The sequence below is a fragment of the Sminthopsis crassicaudata genome, chromosome 4, assembly GCF_048593235.1.
Source record: "Sminthopsis crassicaudata isolate SCR6 chromosome 4, ASM4859323v1, whole genome shotgun sequence".
Lineage (NCBI taxonomy): Eukaryota > Metazoa > Chordata > Mammalia > Dasyuromorphia > Dasyuridae > Sminthopsis > Sminthopsis crassicaudata.
The window spans coordinates 457,551,335-457,565,337 of record NC_133620.1 but is presented as its reverse complement, the minus strand read 5'-3'; the positions used below and the strand labels follow the sequence as shown (position 1 = coordinate 457,565,337).

At 56.6% G+C, this 14,003-nt stretch overlaps 1 protein-coding gene and 1 long non-coding RNA gene across 3 annotated transcripts in view; one reads left to right on the top strand and one right to left on the bottom strand.

Annotated features, from left to right (window-relative positions):
- The window catches only part of PIGL (phosphatidylinositol glycan anchor biosynthesis class L), a 129,465-nt gene that overhangs the window by 1,198 nt on the left and 114,264 nt on the right, over positions 1 to 14,003 (bottom strand). The window contains exons 5-6 of the mRNA XM_074263940.1: positions 5,892 to 5,923; positions 643 to 776 (exon numbers count right to left, since the gene is read on the bottom strand). Coding sequence (XP_074120041.1) covers positions 643 to 776; positions 5,892 to 5,923 — 166 coding nt within the window. The remainder of the gene's footprint in view (positions 1 to 642; positions 777 to 5,891; positions 5,924 to 14,003) is intronic.
- Positions 2,186 to 8,926, top strand: LOC141540205 (uncharacterized). Of its 2 annotated transcripts, none has more exons than XR_012481487.1 (2): positions 2,186 to 3,944; positions 7,417 to 8,926. It is a non-coding gene; the product is annotated as an uncharacterized LOC141540205 (long non-coding RNA). The 2 variants fall into 2 exon arrangements; XR_012481488.1 differs by having other exon boundaries at positions 2,186 to 5,705.

Sequence of the window (14,003 nt, the reverse complement as noted above, 5' to 3'; positions counted from 1 at the left end):
GCCCCCGGCTCTCTCCCCAATTCTGTCCTGAATCACTGACTCTGGGATGTTCCCCTGTCTGTCCCAGAGACCCCTGGAACTCAGGTCAGTTCCTCTGGTTGCCCGAGTCACCCCCTGGGGTGGGGTGGGGCATTCCCGTCCTTCATTCGTTCAGTGCGTATTTGATGGGCAGCTGGCTGGTGCGGGGGGCGGGCGTGGAGTGGGGAAGGCTCAGGCTCACGAGTCCAAATCTGGACCTCGGCATTTAGATCCCGGGCAAGTCCCTTAACCCCGACTGCCTCAGTCCCCCATCTCGGTGAGCCGCGGAGGACGTGGCCAGCCATCCTCCAATGAGGCCGGGTCGGGCAGGACTGAGGCCTGACCACACTCACCAAGTGCCCCGCGATTTGCTCCCTCAGCACTTAGTAGGGTCGTTGCCCTGTGCGCCACCGAGGGAGTGCTCCCCAGTGCTTCGTTTGTGACCAGCCTTTCCCGAGCCCATTGCAGGCTTTCCTGGGAAAATCCCGCACTGCCCCCCCCCCCCCAACTTTCCGGCAGGAGTCCCTAACCAGGGCGGACAGGGGGCGGTGGCAGGCGGTCCCTTGGAGGGGCACAGGGGGCAGGCGGGTTTCGTGGGACAGGCAGGGGGCGAGGGGCCCTTACTTTGGCTTGCTGGGCTTCTTTTTTGGTCAGCACGAAGAGGACATCCTGGGTGTGGAGCCAGGTGAAGGGCAGGTCCAATATGGACAAGTATTTCCGCAGGATATTCACAGACTCCAAGGTAAGGACAGAGCACTCTGGAGGAGGGACGGGGGAGGGAGGCAGAGAGGAGAAGGGGAAACAGTTACCTCCCTTATCTCGGGGCCTCTCCGGGCACCTTCCCTCCCGGCCAGGCCAGTCCCGCAGGCCTCGCCCGCTCGTCCCCCGGGACCAGGAATAAAGGACTCGCAGGCGCCGCGCGGGGCGAATCCCCACGGACACAAGTTTACCCCTTTGTAAAATGGGCAGGACGGGCCGGCGAGTCCACAGCAGCTTCTGTCTCCACTTCCGTGTTTTCTGAGACATGTTCAGTGGGAACTGGAGCTGCCCCAGCCGTCCCTGCTCCCGTGCTCCCCCCTCCTCAGTACCCCATGCTGCGGGGGCTGCTGTCAGCGCGTGTGTTTGTGTGTGTGTGTGTGTGGGGGGGGACACCGTTCACTGTCCGAGGCTCACTGGGAGGCCCCCCCTTACCCCCCCCCCCGGGAGGCACTGCCGGACCACCCGTGTTGTTCGGAGTCAGAGATCCCACTGAAGCTCCCACTGTCAACACGGAAGGGTCCCTCCGGCCCTCAGTAAGTGCGTGCGGAAGCGGCGGTCCCGCACTTTTGCCTTCCCAAGAAAATAAGGGCGGAGGTTGGTCTATATTAAGGCTGGCAAAGCGCTACCCGGATGTTCTTCCACCGGGCACCACACGTTCGGGGCAACGCGGCCCCTGGCTCCTCCCTCCCTCCTCCTCCTCGTTCACCTCTGACCCCACAGCGCAGCCCGGTTCCCCCCCCCCCCCCCTCCCAGGCTCCTGCCTCCGCCTGAGCTTCGGGCATCTCCGTGGCGGAGCCGAGCGGGCCGGAGCCCTTTCTGAACCTGACCTGGACTGTTTCTCTTTTTATAATTGTGATGTAATTTGGCTTCTGGACTAGATTTCAAAACCCGTTGCCCCCTAACGGGCTTCCTTGGGAACGCCTCCTATGCATTTAAGCAGAGGATTCGGAGGAGGGAGGGGAGGGAGGCGCCAAGGTGAAGGTCACCCCGCGGGGGCGGCCTGGGAGCGGCCTGCAGTAAAGGTCTGGGGGCGGCAGATGGCGCTCGGTGCCGCTCCCTCGTGGGCAGCCGACCACGTGGGCCCAGCTCCGCTTAGGCAGGACTCACGTGGCCGCTCCTTTCCTGGGGGGGCTTCTCAGACGGAAGGCCGGGCAAAGTGCTGGGGTTCTGGGGCCCTTGCCCTGGCGGGGGGCTGCAGGGCAGGGCTGGGGCGGGGCTTGGGAGGATATTCTATTTATTTTTCATACACATTGTTTCATGAAAAATGTTGGGAGAGAAAAATCAGAGCAAATGGGAAAAAAGGGAGAGATTTAAAAAGCGCAACAGAGGGATGGGGGGCCTGTGGGCGGTGTTAGAGCTGGGTTACTCTCTGCTATGAGCCTGCGGGGCGACCAGGGAGGGGGGATCCAGGAGCGCCACAGCTGGAGACATCAAGGTCCCCCCCATCCCCTTCCCTTGTTAATTTCTAAGTGTCTCCTTATGCGGGGATGTTTCCCGCCCCCCTCCCCCCCAATCACTCTGCAGGAAGCCGCCCAGAGCTCCTGACTCCCTAGGGCGGCCGGACCACGGACAAAGAGACTCTGGTGGAGGGCGAGTCACGCAGCGTCTGAGGCTGGATTTGAACTCGGGCTCCCTGACCACGGTGCAGCTGCCTCCTTTTTCGGAGGAGAAAATGGAGGCTGGGAGTAATTCATTCTCATCTTCAAGCTTGGGGGTTATTTGTTGTGGGACCTTCCCGGCCCTCAATGCTCCCTCCCTGGCCCTCAGTGCTCCCTCCCTGGCCCTCTGTGCTCCTTCCCTGGCCCTCAGTGCTCCCGCCCTGGCCCTCAGTGTTCCCTCCCTGGCCCTCAGTGCTCCTTCCCTGGCCCTCAGTGCTCCCTCCCTGGCCCTCAGTGCTCCCTCCCTGGCCCTCAGTGCTCCCTCCCTGGCCCTCAGTGCTCCCTCCCTGGCCCTCAGTGCTCCTTCCCTGGCCCTCAGTGCTCCTTCCCTGGCCCTCATTGCTGCTTCCCTGGCCCTCAGTGCTCCCTCCCCTGGGCCATGCTGGAAGCAGAAGCTCCAAGCACACTGGGGTCAGTAAAAGAGGGGCCTTCTCCTCTAGGAGGCCCCAGGGACCCCCACACCCAGGGAGGAAGAGAGCCCTTCCACCGTCCGGTCTCCTCCTCTTGGACACTGAGCCCCGGGGGGAGATTCCGGACTCTGGGCTTCTCAGAGCACCAGGATGAGTCTAGAGGCCAGGGAGGGCAGGAAGGGCTCTTCTGTGCTTGGCAAGGCCGGCTGAGGGAAGGCAGGGAGAGAGAACTGGCTGCTCATCTCTCAGCAACTGAGTCTACACCCGCAGACCTGGTGGGGTCTCGATGGACCATATGTTGGGGGATCTTTGGCTCCCAGACTCTCTCTGGCACAAGGTGCCCACAACTACCCGACCCCTGGGATAGGCCGGCAGAGGAGAGACGCCCTTGGGCAGTCCCTGGTGCTGGGTGTGTAACCTTGGGCAAAGTCAGGGCCTTGCTCAAGGGCAAGGAGGCTGAATCCATCCAGGGCAGGAAGGATCCCAGGGAAAATGGAGGCCTGGGTGGAGCTGGCCGCCCTTCCCTGACCTCTGCGAGGTGAGCAGGCTCTCCTGGCACTCGGCTGGCTTTGCTGGAAGTGATTGACGAGGGCACTGGGCAGGAATGGAGCAGAGTGGGGCCTCTCCCAGGAGGTGTCTGTGCCGCGGGCCTCCTTGGCCAGCGCCAGCTCCTTGGGCCTGCCCATCACATGCCAGCTGGGCAGCGCTGCCCAGCTATATTTGGAAGGGCTCAGCACCGAGTGCTGCTCCAGTCGGAGCCTTCCCAGCGGCTGCCGTGTGCAGGCTGAGGGACAAGGTGATGTCATCCCTCCCACCCCACCCTGATGCGCAGGAGGGGAGGGGACGCCCGGAGCTGGAGAATATCCAGAGCCCATCCCTGTGGCAGCCGCCCCTGGGGGAGCACCGAGCCAGGGCAGGCAGGAGGGGGCTCATCTCACTGAAGTGGAGGCGGCTGCCGTCACCGAGAGGCCCCGAGTTTGCCCTCAGGAAGACCAGTGCTCAGTCCTGTGTCGGATCCTGGCTCCTTGACTCTGAGCTGACGCCATGTCCGAGGCCGGCCTTGGGTCTGGGGCCGCTGCTGGATGGGGCCCTTTGACAGGTGAGGAACCCACAGAGCGGGACTTGCGGTGCCCACTTCGGCCAGCGCGCTGTCTCTGGCCCTTCTCAGAGCTCAGCTCTAAGTACACAGAACACGTGGAATTCTAGAGGAACAATCTCTGCCGGACAGCCATCAGCTCGAGTTTGTTTGGTTTTTTAAAAGTTCACAGTCCTCAGGTTACCAACCTGGCCCACCTCTTCCTTTTATGGAGGAGGAAACAGGATGTCTTCAAGGTGACTCATTTACCCAAGGCCGCCCAGGTATCCCAGTGGGCCCAGATCAATCGGCCCCGCCAGGGGCCCGGTCTCCTGGCTCTCAAATTCTTCCTGTGTAATCAGAAGTGAGGAGGGCCGGGTCCGAAGAATTTGGGTCCCAGCCTTGCCCCTTCCCTTGGCATCTCTCTATGCCCTTTGGCTGCAGGGATGTCAGAGGGACAGAGCTCTGGGTACCCCCCCCAGCCTTGCTCCTGGCATTGCAGTGGGGAGCAGCTTTACCTTGTAAGTCTGGGTGGCTTAGGGCCCCGCAGCCATCCTCTTCCCCGTGGCATCTTCCTCCCCGCTGCCTCCTAATGTGCCTTATGGTCATCCCAGGATGGAGGGAGGACGCCAAGACGGGACTCAGCACACTTTCCGCTGGTGTGATCCCGGCAGCATCACTAGAGCTGGGGCATGAAGGGACCTCACAGGCACCAGGCCACCCCCTTCTCTTGCACAGGAGGGACCGAGGACTAGGGACGGCAGGTGGTCCCAAGGGACCCAGAGTCATTGTCTCTGATTCATTCCTTCTGCCCCGCCAACGGGTTGGGGATTTGAGGAGTTGCTTTGAGTTGACCAGGGCTGCACGGGGTCGGGATGGGGACGCTGTCCTCCTGTCCTGTGTGACCACTTGAAGGAATGCCCCAGGCAGACCTAGAACCCCCATGGAACCATGTGCAGCCACCTCAGGGTTGCTGGGCTCTGCCCTGGGGAGAGCGAGTGCTCCGTGGGAGGCAGAAAACTGGGGGTCCGTGCCCGGGTCGGTTTGGCTACAGGACACTGGAGCTTGGGCCCTTGGTTTGGGACCAAAGGAATTGAAGAGAATCTTGGGTGGGAGCTCCACGGCCTGGATTAGGGCCTGGGGGGGGGGCCTGGATCAGCCCCCAGCGCTTGCCCCTCAGAGCCAGTGGGCTTCCTGAGAAATCCTGGAGAGACAAATCTTCATTTGAACTTTGTATCCCGGGGCCTTGCACACAGTGGGCCCCTCACAAGCATTTTCTCTTCCAATCTGGAATGAAGAAGTTGGCCACGATGGCCTCTGGGACCCTTCCAACTTTGCCTCAGAAGATGCTGACTCCTCCTAAGTGAGGGCAGTGCCCACAGTGCCCGGCTTATGGGTTCTAGGCCCCACAAGGCTCAGAGCCTCCAATTTCTGGTTCTTCCAAGATGCCAAAGGAAGAAAGAAGCACCTGTCCTAGGCCCTGGGGCAAACACCCTGTACAGCTCCTGGGAAGCTCGGCCCGCCGAGCAAGCAGCCCCATCCGTACAAACTCCAGCATTTCACTTTGCTTCTCTCTGTACCTCTTACAATCCACCCTCCTCCCCAGCCTGACGTGTCCTCCCCAGAGTCTGAGCCTGGGTCTGGCTCAGCACGCAGCTGGCACAGCCTAGGTGCTTCATAAATGCTTGCTAACTGACTGCCAGTCCCCTGTGGCAATACCACCACCCGGAGCCTGGGACAGAGTGGGTTGGAGGCCGTGGGCTGGAGGCCGGCTCTTTGGCCAAGGTCAGGGGACTGATGTCTAGGGCCCTTTCCAGGTCTAGCACTCTATGATCCTGCCTCAGGATAGGCCCTGGGCCTGGAGGCCCAGTGTCAGAAAAATGGAGAGGGCAACTCATGGGGTCCCTCTGATTGCCGGGGGTTCCTAGCTAACTGGCGGGCTTGAGCCCAGGCGGCAGGGGCTGACCTTACCTCTGGGCAGCTTTCCCGTGGAGCGCAGGAACCTGGGGAGGGAAGGAGACACAAATGTAAGTTTTCTATAAAGACTGACCTTACATTTGGATCAGGAGACCCCCCTCCGCTCCCCCCTGTGATTTCATTAGCACAGGGAGCTCCTAATTACAATCTGAAGTCTGGGAGCTTTGCCTGTGGGGGTCAGTGGCCAAGGGCCGCAGGGTCACACGGGGGGACAAGGCCCCATCGGGAGCAGGACTTGAACCCAGTCCGACTGCCCACCCCACTGCTCTGGGCGCTCCTCCTGTTTTGAAATATCTTCCTTTGTTATAAGAACCTCTCCATATGTTTTTAAAGATCTAATGTTTTCACATGATGTAGTAGACAGAGGGGGCTCCCAGCCTGGTGTCCCCCCCGCTGTGGCTCTGTGTCTCACTGAGGGGCTCCCCAAAGGAAGCCCTGGCTGAGCCCTCCCTGAGGGCAGCCACAGTCTCTCCCAGGCTTCGTCTCTGGTCCCTTCGCTCCCCCATCTGGGGCCACATCCCTCACCCTGCAAAAGGCTGCAAACTCCCTGAGAGGGGAGGACGTGTCCTGCGTCACTCTGGCTTTCTAAGTACCTGAGATGGGGGCGAGGGAGAGAAGGACCCGTCCTGGGTTTAGGGCCTGCTTTCGGTCCCTGCCTCAGCCCAGGTGGGTGGGAAGGGCATTCCAGTCAGTCAGGCGCCCGGGTTCGAGTCTCAGTTCCTCATCTGTCAGAGAGGTCTGGTCCCGATGGCCTCGGGCTCCCTACTGGCTCTCAGATCACGGCCTGGAGGTTATAGAGGGAGAGCCCATGGGGTGTCCGAGCCCCAGGGCTCAGCAGGGTGTCTTGCTGGAGAAACCTAATAGATACTTGTTTACCTATTACCACAGTAGATTCTTATCTTTCTGTAGCCACAGTAAAAAGGTGTGCCTGATTCCATTTGACAGCTTTGGAAACTGAGGGGGGATGAGTCAAAGGGCTGAGCCCTTCCTCCCCTCCCCCTCCCCCTTTGTGGGTGCCCGGCTGCCTCTGAACCAGGACAGCTCTCACCTAGGGTTGTCTGTATCTTGGTAACTTCGGGATCCCCAGTCTCCCGGGCTCTGGGCCCACATCCATTCTGGTGCCATATCTAGGGCAAAGGCACCCAAACGCTCCGCCCGGATCTCTGAACCAATCAGCTGGGCACGCAGAAGGGGTGGAGGCCTGCTACTGGGTCCACCTGGCCTGCCTGGGCTTGCCCTGCTTTCACCCTGGGCCACAAGAATGAGGGAGGGGCTTTCCCTAGGGTAGGTGCCAAGGGCAGACAAGATGGGAAAGCGAGGTACCTGCTCCCAGCAGCCGGAACACCAGGAAGGGGAGGAAACAAAAGAGAGCAAGAACTTCTGGAGAGCCGGAGGGAGAGGGGAGCCCAGGGCCAAGGGGGGCTCTGCTTGAAAGCTGGCCCAGCCCAGGAGGGGTTCCTCATGGGAAGAACGTGGGCCTCCTACCAGGAAGAGGGTCTGAATCTGAGATTCCTTTCAGGTGGCGAGATAACCTGAGAGGCTGTGAAGAAAACGCTTGGACGTTGCTTCGATACGTACTTTATATGGATCTTTGTGGACCAGACTCCCTGCCTCATCTCTCCCTCCTCAGCCCACTTTTTACTCCAAGTGACCTTCCTGCAGAGCAGACCTGACCATCCCTCCCTGCTCAGCAAGATCAGATGTGAAATGCTGCTCCCCATTCAAAGTCTTTCAGAGTCTTAGCTTTAACCCCTGGCATTCTGTCCTGTGGCCTCCGTCCCCACCTGCCAACTCTGGCTCTCCTAGGTCCCAGCTAAGATCCGCCCTGCTGCAGAAGCTTTTCTGTACCCCCTGAAGCTAGTGCCTCGCTGGGCTACACGTCTCCAGTTCCTTCCGCCTGCTGCTGTCCTCGCGCTCTGGGAGCTGTGGGAGCTCAGGGAGGGCAGGCCTTTCGACTTTCTACTTCCAGTGTTTAGCCTGGGGACAACAGGGAGATTGTGAGGATCAAATGAGACACAGATGTAAAGTACTGTGCTCACATAGAAAGTGAGCGTTGGATGCAGCTCTGGGAGCCGAGGCCCTCAAAGTGTGTGTATGTTGTGTATACTGAGGGGCGGGAGAGCGGGAAGGGGATGCAAAGAAGGCTTTCGGGTTCCCCAGACTGTCCTCGGCTAATTGCTTTGTCAGTGGCCAACCAAGGACAAGTGGGTCACAGAACATTCACAAGTGCTATTTGGGGAAGCTCCCTGCTCCCTAGAGGGAACCATAGGCCCCCTTGTCCTAACTCCCCAGTGTAGTCACAAAGCACCACTCTGGGTTACTTCTGCTTGCAGTTAATAAGGCTGAGAGAGGGAGGGAGGGATGGCAGAATGATGAGGGAGCACAGGGATGGCAGCTGCCTGCGGTCTATTCCCCAGAGGCGGCCCTAAGGAGGTGGGAAGTGTCCCGGGGGACACCTGGAACTCTGCCCCAAAGCTGATTTTGACTGACCAGTCTGTGTATGAAGTCACCTCATTGATTCCGTCTAGCTGGCCACAGTCCATGCCTCCTCTCCATCCTTCCTGGCGCCATTTACATTGATGCTTTTGGCCCTTTCCCCATCTACCTCCTACCCTGGGAGCAGGACTGGATCAAAGTTACTCTTGGTTTGGGAAAGGGAATGACAATCCATGGCCCTACGGTCCCATTCTCCAGGCCGTTACTCCCTTGTAAGTGTTGTCTCTCTGTGGGAGTATAAGCATCTCTGTGAATCCCAATCTCTAGAATAATGCTTGATACCTAGTAGGCATTTAATTCTTTTCATCCATTAATTCACTAGCCAAAGAGAAAGAAATGCTTTTCCACTCAGGAGAGAGGTTGGGGTAGGAGAAAGTAGAGCATAGGGTCATATGTTCTGTCACAGCCTTTACTGACTGGGTTTTGCTCAATTTTTTTCTTTGCTCCAAAGAAGGAGACAATAGGTAAAAGTATATTGGAAAGGGTTTTGATCTTTAAAAGGATATAAATAAAAATTATCAATGGGGAAGAAATGAAATGTAAATCGATTGGGAAAAGACATGTACGTACTTGCTCTCTGTGACTTGTAGGAGAGGTTATTTGATGTTGGAACAGGCATTATGTGCCTGGACACAACCCCTGTGGGCTCTTTAACTCCTGGCTGAGCACATCCTTTCACTCCTTCCTTATGTGGTGCAATGAATAGAGTCCTTGATTAGAGGATCTGAGTTCAAATCCTTCCTCATGTATTCACTGGCTAGGATATCTGGGATTTGTCGATTAAACATCTCCCAAGCTGCATCTTCATGTGTACAACGGGGATAATGACAGCCTTACAGAGTGGGATCAAATGAAGTAATGTATGTCAAGTAACTCATAGAAAACCTTCGGTGTTGGCCATTATTCCTACGTGAGGGAGGGCGATCTTAGCTCTCCCCCAGAAGGCCTTTCCAAATCTGGCGGCGCTCCCTGAGCCCCTTTCCCACAAGATGCCAAAGGACACATGCTGAAGTCTCCTTCTAGCCCAGGAAGGGCTGAGAGCCAGTCTGGAGAGCTCGGCCTTCTTCCTGCTCTCTGCAGGCCACACATGCTAATAAGAGCTTTCCCAAACCAATCATCTCCAGGGCCCCTGGAACGCTTTCCTGGAGAAGCTCCAACTAGGGGAGAGGTAGCTGCGCTCACTGAGGCCATTTCGGGAATCTTGTGTTCAGAGACTTGTTGGCCAAGGTTAGGGAAGGGGGGAGAGGGCCCAGAAGGGCGGAATCACTCTGGCCTGGAGCCACTGAACGGAAGCTTAAAGGGAATGAAGTCGGCTTCACCTCCTAACTGGCCACACTTCCTTCCCAAGATCCCGGGACACAGAGTCCTCTGTTGTGGAGTCGATTTAGCTGTGACTGACTCTTTGTAGCTCTATTCGGGGATTTCTTGGCAGAGATACCGCAGTGACCGGCCACCTCCTTCTCCAACTCTTTTTACAGAGGAGGAAGCTGGGATAAAAAGGGTGAAGTGACTTGAGCAGGGTCACAGAGCCAGTCAGTGTCTGAGGCCTGATGCTCTCTGCACTGTGGTGCACCAGCTGGCTTATTTGTAGATCTAGACCTTCCCCCATTTTACAGAGGAGGAAACTGAGGCTCAGAAACGGCAGTACCTTGCTCCAGGTCGCAAGGGCAGGGCTTAGGATCACAGGATCTTTAGAGTTGGAAGAGATCCTGAAGGCTAAAAAAAATCAGTTTGGGAGATTTAAGTGACTTGCTCAAGAAGATGCTAGATTTGGGGCAGCTAGGTGGTGCAGTGGATAAAGCACTAGCCTTGAATTCAGGAGGTCCCGAGTTCAAATCTGGCCTCAGACACTTAACACTTCCTGACTGTGTGACCCTGGGCAAGTCACTTAACCCCAATTGACTCGGGAAAAAAAAGAAGCTAGATTTGAAGTCGGGTCCTTGGACTCCAAATCCAACGATGCTTCCACGCTACTCAGCACACCACTTGCTGGGCAAATGGTGGCTGTTCTTCCCCAGAAGCCTCCACTTCCCAGAACAGGTTGAGGGCAAGGAGGATTCTCTTTCCCCAACTGTGAGAACAATCAGCCTCTTCTCCAGGAAAAGACGTCCCTAGTGGAAGCTTGGAAGACTTTTGACTCCACCCCAGATCCTGCTGGTTAGCCAGAGCTCCCCATTCTCTTGCCGCCACCTTGGACATTGTCCTGTGAAACGACCACTCATCTTGGATGCATCGGGGTTTCCTTTCTAAGGAAGCCCTGAGCATGTTCCAGACTATCTGTGGGGCTGCCAAGGTCCTACCTGTTCCTCTTCCTGCTCCACAGGTAGCCTTTGCCCTGTGCTTCCTCCTTGGGGCTCCTCCGAGCCTAGTTTTCCTACATGGGGGAATCATGGAAATCAGGGCTGGAGGGAACCCCTGGAAGCCCCTTGTCCAGCCCCTCATTTTACACAGGAAGAGGGTGGGGTCCTGGGAAAGGGAAGGACTAGCCTGCAGCCGAGTTAGAGGGGAAGCTCTGCCCAGAGCCAGGCCTTCCAGTGCCTGTGCTTGCCACACCCTGCCAGGTCTGTTCCTAGGCCGCTGTGGCCTCCACCTTGTGACGCCCTGTGCGCCGCCTCTCTGCAATCAGGACTAGTGTCTATTCAAGGTCCAACCTCCACCTCCCTTGCTAGGAAGCTCTCCCTGTTTAACTGTGCTCCCTGTGTCCCTTTCACATTTAGATATTTAGCACGGATCCAGCCCCTCTCCTTTTGTTCAGAGACATTATCCTGAACATTTTTATCAGCAGCTATTTTTTACTCTTTAACTGGATCTATCATAGTTAGGAGGCACTCCCAGTGTGGAGACTATCTTCACCACAAAGACTGGCCCCCGTTCTTAGTTTAATTGTTTCAGGGAGCTGCCAGCTGTCACGGGGAAGCTGTGACAGGGTCACCCAGCTAGGTCACCCGCAGGACCCGAGTCGCACTCCCTCTGACTCTGAAGCTGGCTTTACCCACTGCACCAACCTGCTTCTGGTGGGGCATAATTCTCAAGCTGCTTTTCTGCAGGAGCTGGGTCATGCTTCTTGTTTCCCTCTCCTCAGCCCCTCAGCAGCTTCCGTGGGGTCCCTTCCCAGAGCTCCCACCAGGTTCCCGGAAATGTGCTCATTAATGTGACAGTTTCAATGGGGATGGTATTAATGAAGCATTTTTGTTTCAGGGGAAACAACTAAGAATCTTCATTCGTAGGGAGGCTGGAGCTGGAGATAAAAACAACACTCTCCAGTCATTCTATTTCCAGGATATCCCACGTTCCCCCAATCTGGGGGAAGTGCAGGACTGGGGAGAAAGGGCACTATCTCCCATAATGCAGCCTTCTCTCTGCCCAACTGAGCCAATGTCAACCGGTAGCAAGGAAGAGAAAAGCCGGCCGTGAGAAACCCGAGGGATCCGAGTTTGGTGGAGATCTCTGTCACACTCTCGCACTCACACACACACCTCCCCCACCTCATTTCGGAGCAAACATATGGAGCTTCTCTTTCCTGCCTTCTTTCTCTCAGGCTGCTCTGTAGAAGGAATTGCATTGTTTCCTCAGGCTTCCTTGCTATCTTGGTGCTAGTGATGGGGGGTGGGTCTCGTAGGCGGTGGGTGACCCGATTTGGGGGTATTCCAGGCAAGAGACTGTATTGGGGTCAAAGCTCCCAACTGTTTTTCTCCGTAGCCCAGGGAAACTAGCAGAGGAGTTAGGCCCCTGGACTCTTGTTAGAACAAGTCCAGTGCTATAGCAATCAGTTGGGACAGATAGGGTGTGAGTGTGTGAGTGTGTGTGTGTGTGTGTGTGTGTGTGTGTGTGTGTGTGTGTGTGAGTGTGTGTGTGTGTGTGTGTGTGAGTGTGTCTGTGTGTGTGAGTGTGTCTGTGTGTGTGTGAGCTCAAGATTAATATAAGTTGTAGGAATGACTGAATGTCAGAAGCACACTCTGCTCAGTGACCCCTCACCCAGGAGATGTTGGGTGACAGATCAAAAGAGAACTTGGAAGGAACTGAGGGGCAAGTCCACTTGTCTTGTTCTATAGGTCCAGAGGTGCTAAGTGCCTCCCCTGGCTGGTAAGTACCTGAGCCGGGACTGGAACTTGAATCCAGGCCCATCATCCTCTCCTTTATACAACGCCTGTTGGACCTAAGATCCCTGGGACTGTGTTGTTGGATGCTCTGCCCTCCAAATTTCTCCTCCCCTTTGTAAATGGGGCCTGATATTCCCATAAGAAGGCCAATATTCACTATTTTAGGCTATGTAGGACTGAAGGGTGGGTAAAAAGATCTTTTTGCTTTTGTATTCACTGTCCAATTCTGGGTTTAGGGAGGGAGTTGATCCAAAATACCCGTGGGATTCAGCCCTCCTGGGGTTTACCTACAAGGCTGGATCACAATTGATTAGATCCTGGTCCAAATATCCTGGGACCAAGTGCCCAGATTGGACGCTCTGATCCCACAGTTTGCTACCAAAGCGATTTATTTGATTGTGGTACTTCCCTACTCAAAAACCTCCAGTGGCTCCCTATTGCTTCTAGGTTAAAATCAAAGCTGTTGTGTGGGCAACACTCTGGGCAAGTCATTTATCCCCAATTTCCTCAAAAAACAAAACAAAACAAAACAAAACTCAAAGCTGCTTAAGATTCTAGATCCCTTCCCAATCTGGCCTCAGCCATTCCTCCCAGCCTCACTGGACACTGTGGTCCTCAGCCGAACTGGTCTCCCTCATCAGGCCAGCCAAGCCCACAGAGCAGCAGCCATTTCTGACAGCAGCCGCAGTACTCCAGAGCCGCAGCTCCCCACACATTTTCATGCCCTTCTCTGGCTCTGTGGGTTAGGAAGGCTATTTTGGAAGCTGTGTGGAGGAGGGATTGATGAGGGGGAGAGGGGAGGCTGCACGGGGTCTCCCCTCACTCTGTGGCTGCGGGCTGCCCCTTCAGGGGGATCAGTGGAGGGAGGCAGGCTCAAGGCCAGTTAGATTGCCTCGGTTCACTGGGAGGAGAAGGGGGTCTGCTGAGGTGGCCTGTGGGAAAGGGCTTCAGCTCAGTCACCCTGGCCCGGGAGATGGCAGGCAGAGCTAGCTGTGCACGGCAGGAACCTCAGCCATGTGGTCACGCTCTATTTCCTCTGTGAAACCAGCCATGAAAAAGCCAAGGGCCCTACAGATAAAATTAACTCTTGGCTTCCTACAAGTCGGTACATCCTCATCTTCCTGAGGATGGGGGTCTCCTGGGGAGAGGGGCAGGAGGGAAGGAAAGGGTCCATTTGCCCCTCGGTCTGACTTTCAGTCTGGCATTCTGGCTGTCTGTGATTCTGAGGCCAGGGGTTGCTTCAGAAGGAGACCCGGACTCCTACGTCTCTGTCTTCAACAGGTCGCTGCCTGGCAATGCCAGCCGAGGCTCCCCTCCTCCAGAAGCCCTTCGCCACTCCTAATCTAACTCAATGGCCCAGTCTCTTGGTCTCCCTCTGGCCTAAAAATGACTTCAATTCTGCAGCTCTTTAAGGTCCTCAAAACCCATTTCTCAAAATAACACGTGAGATACACAGAGTCAAGCATCGCCGTCTTTATGGTTCAGAGGTTGCTTTGCCCAGAGTGCAGAG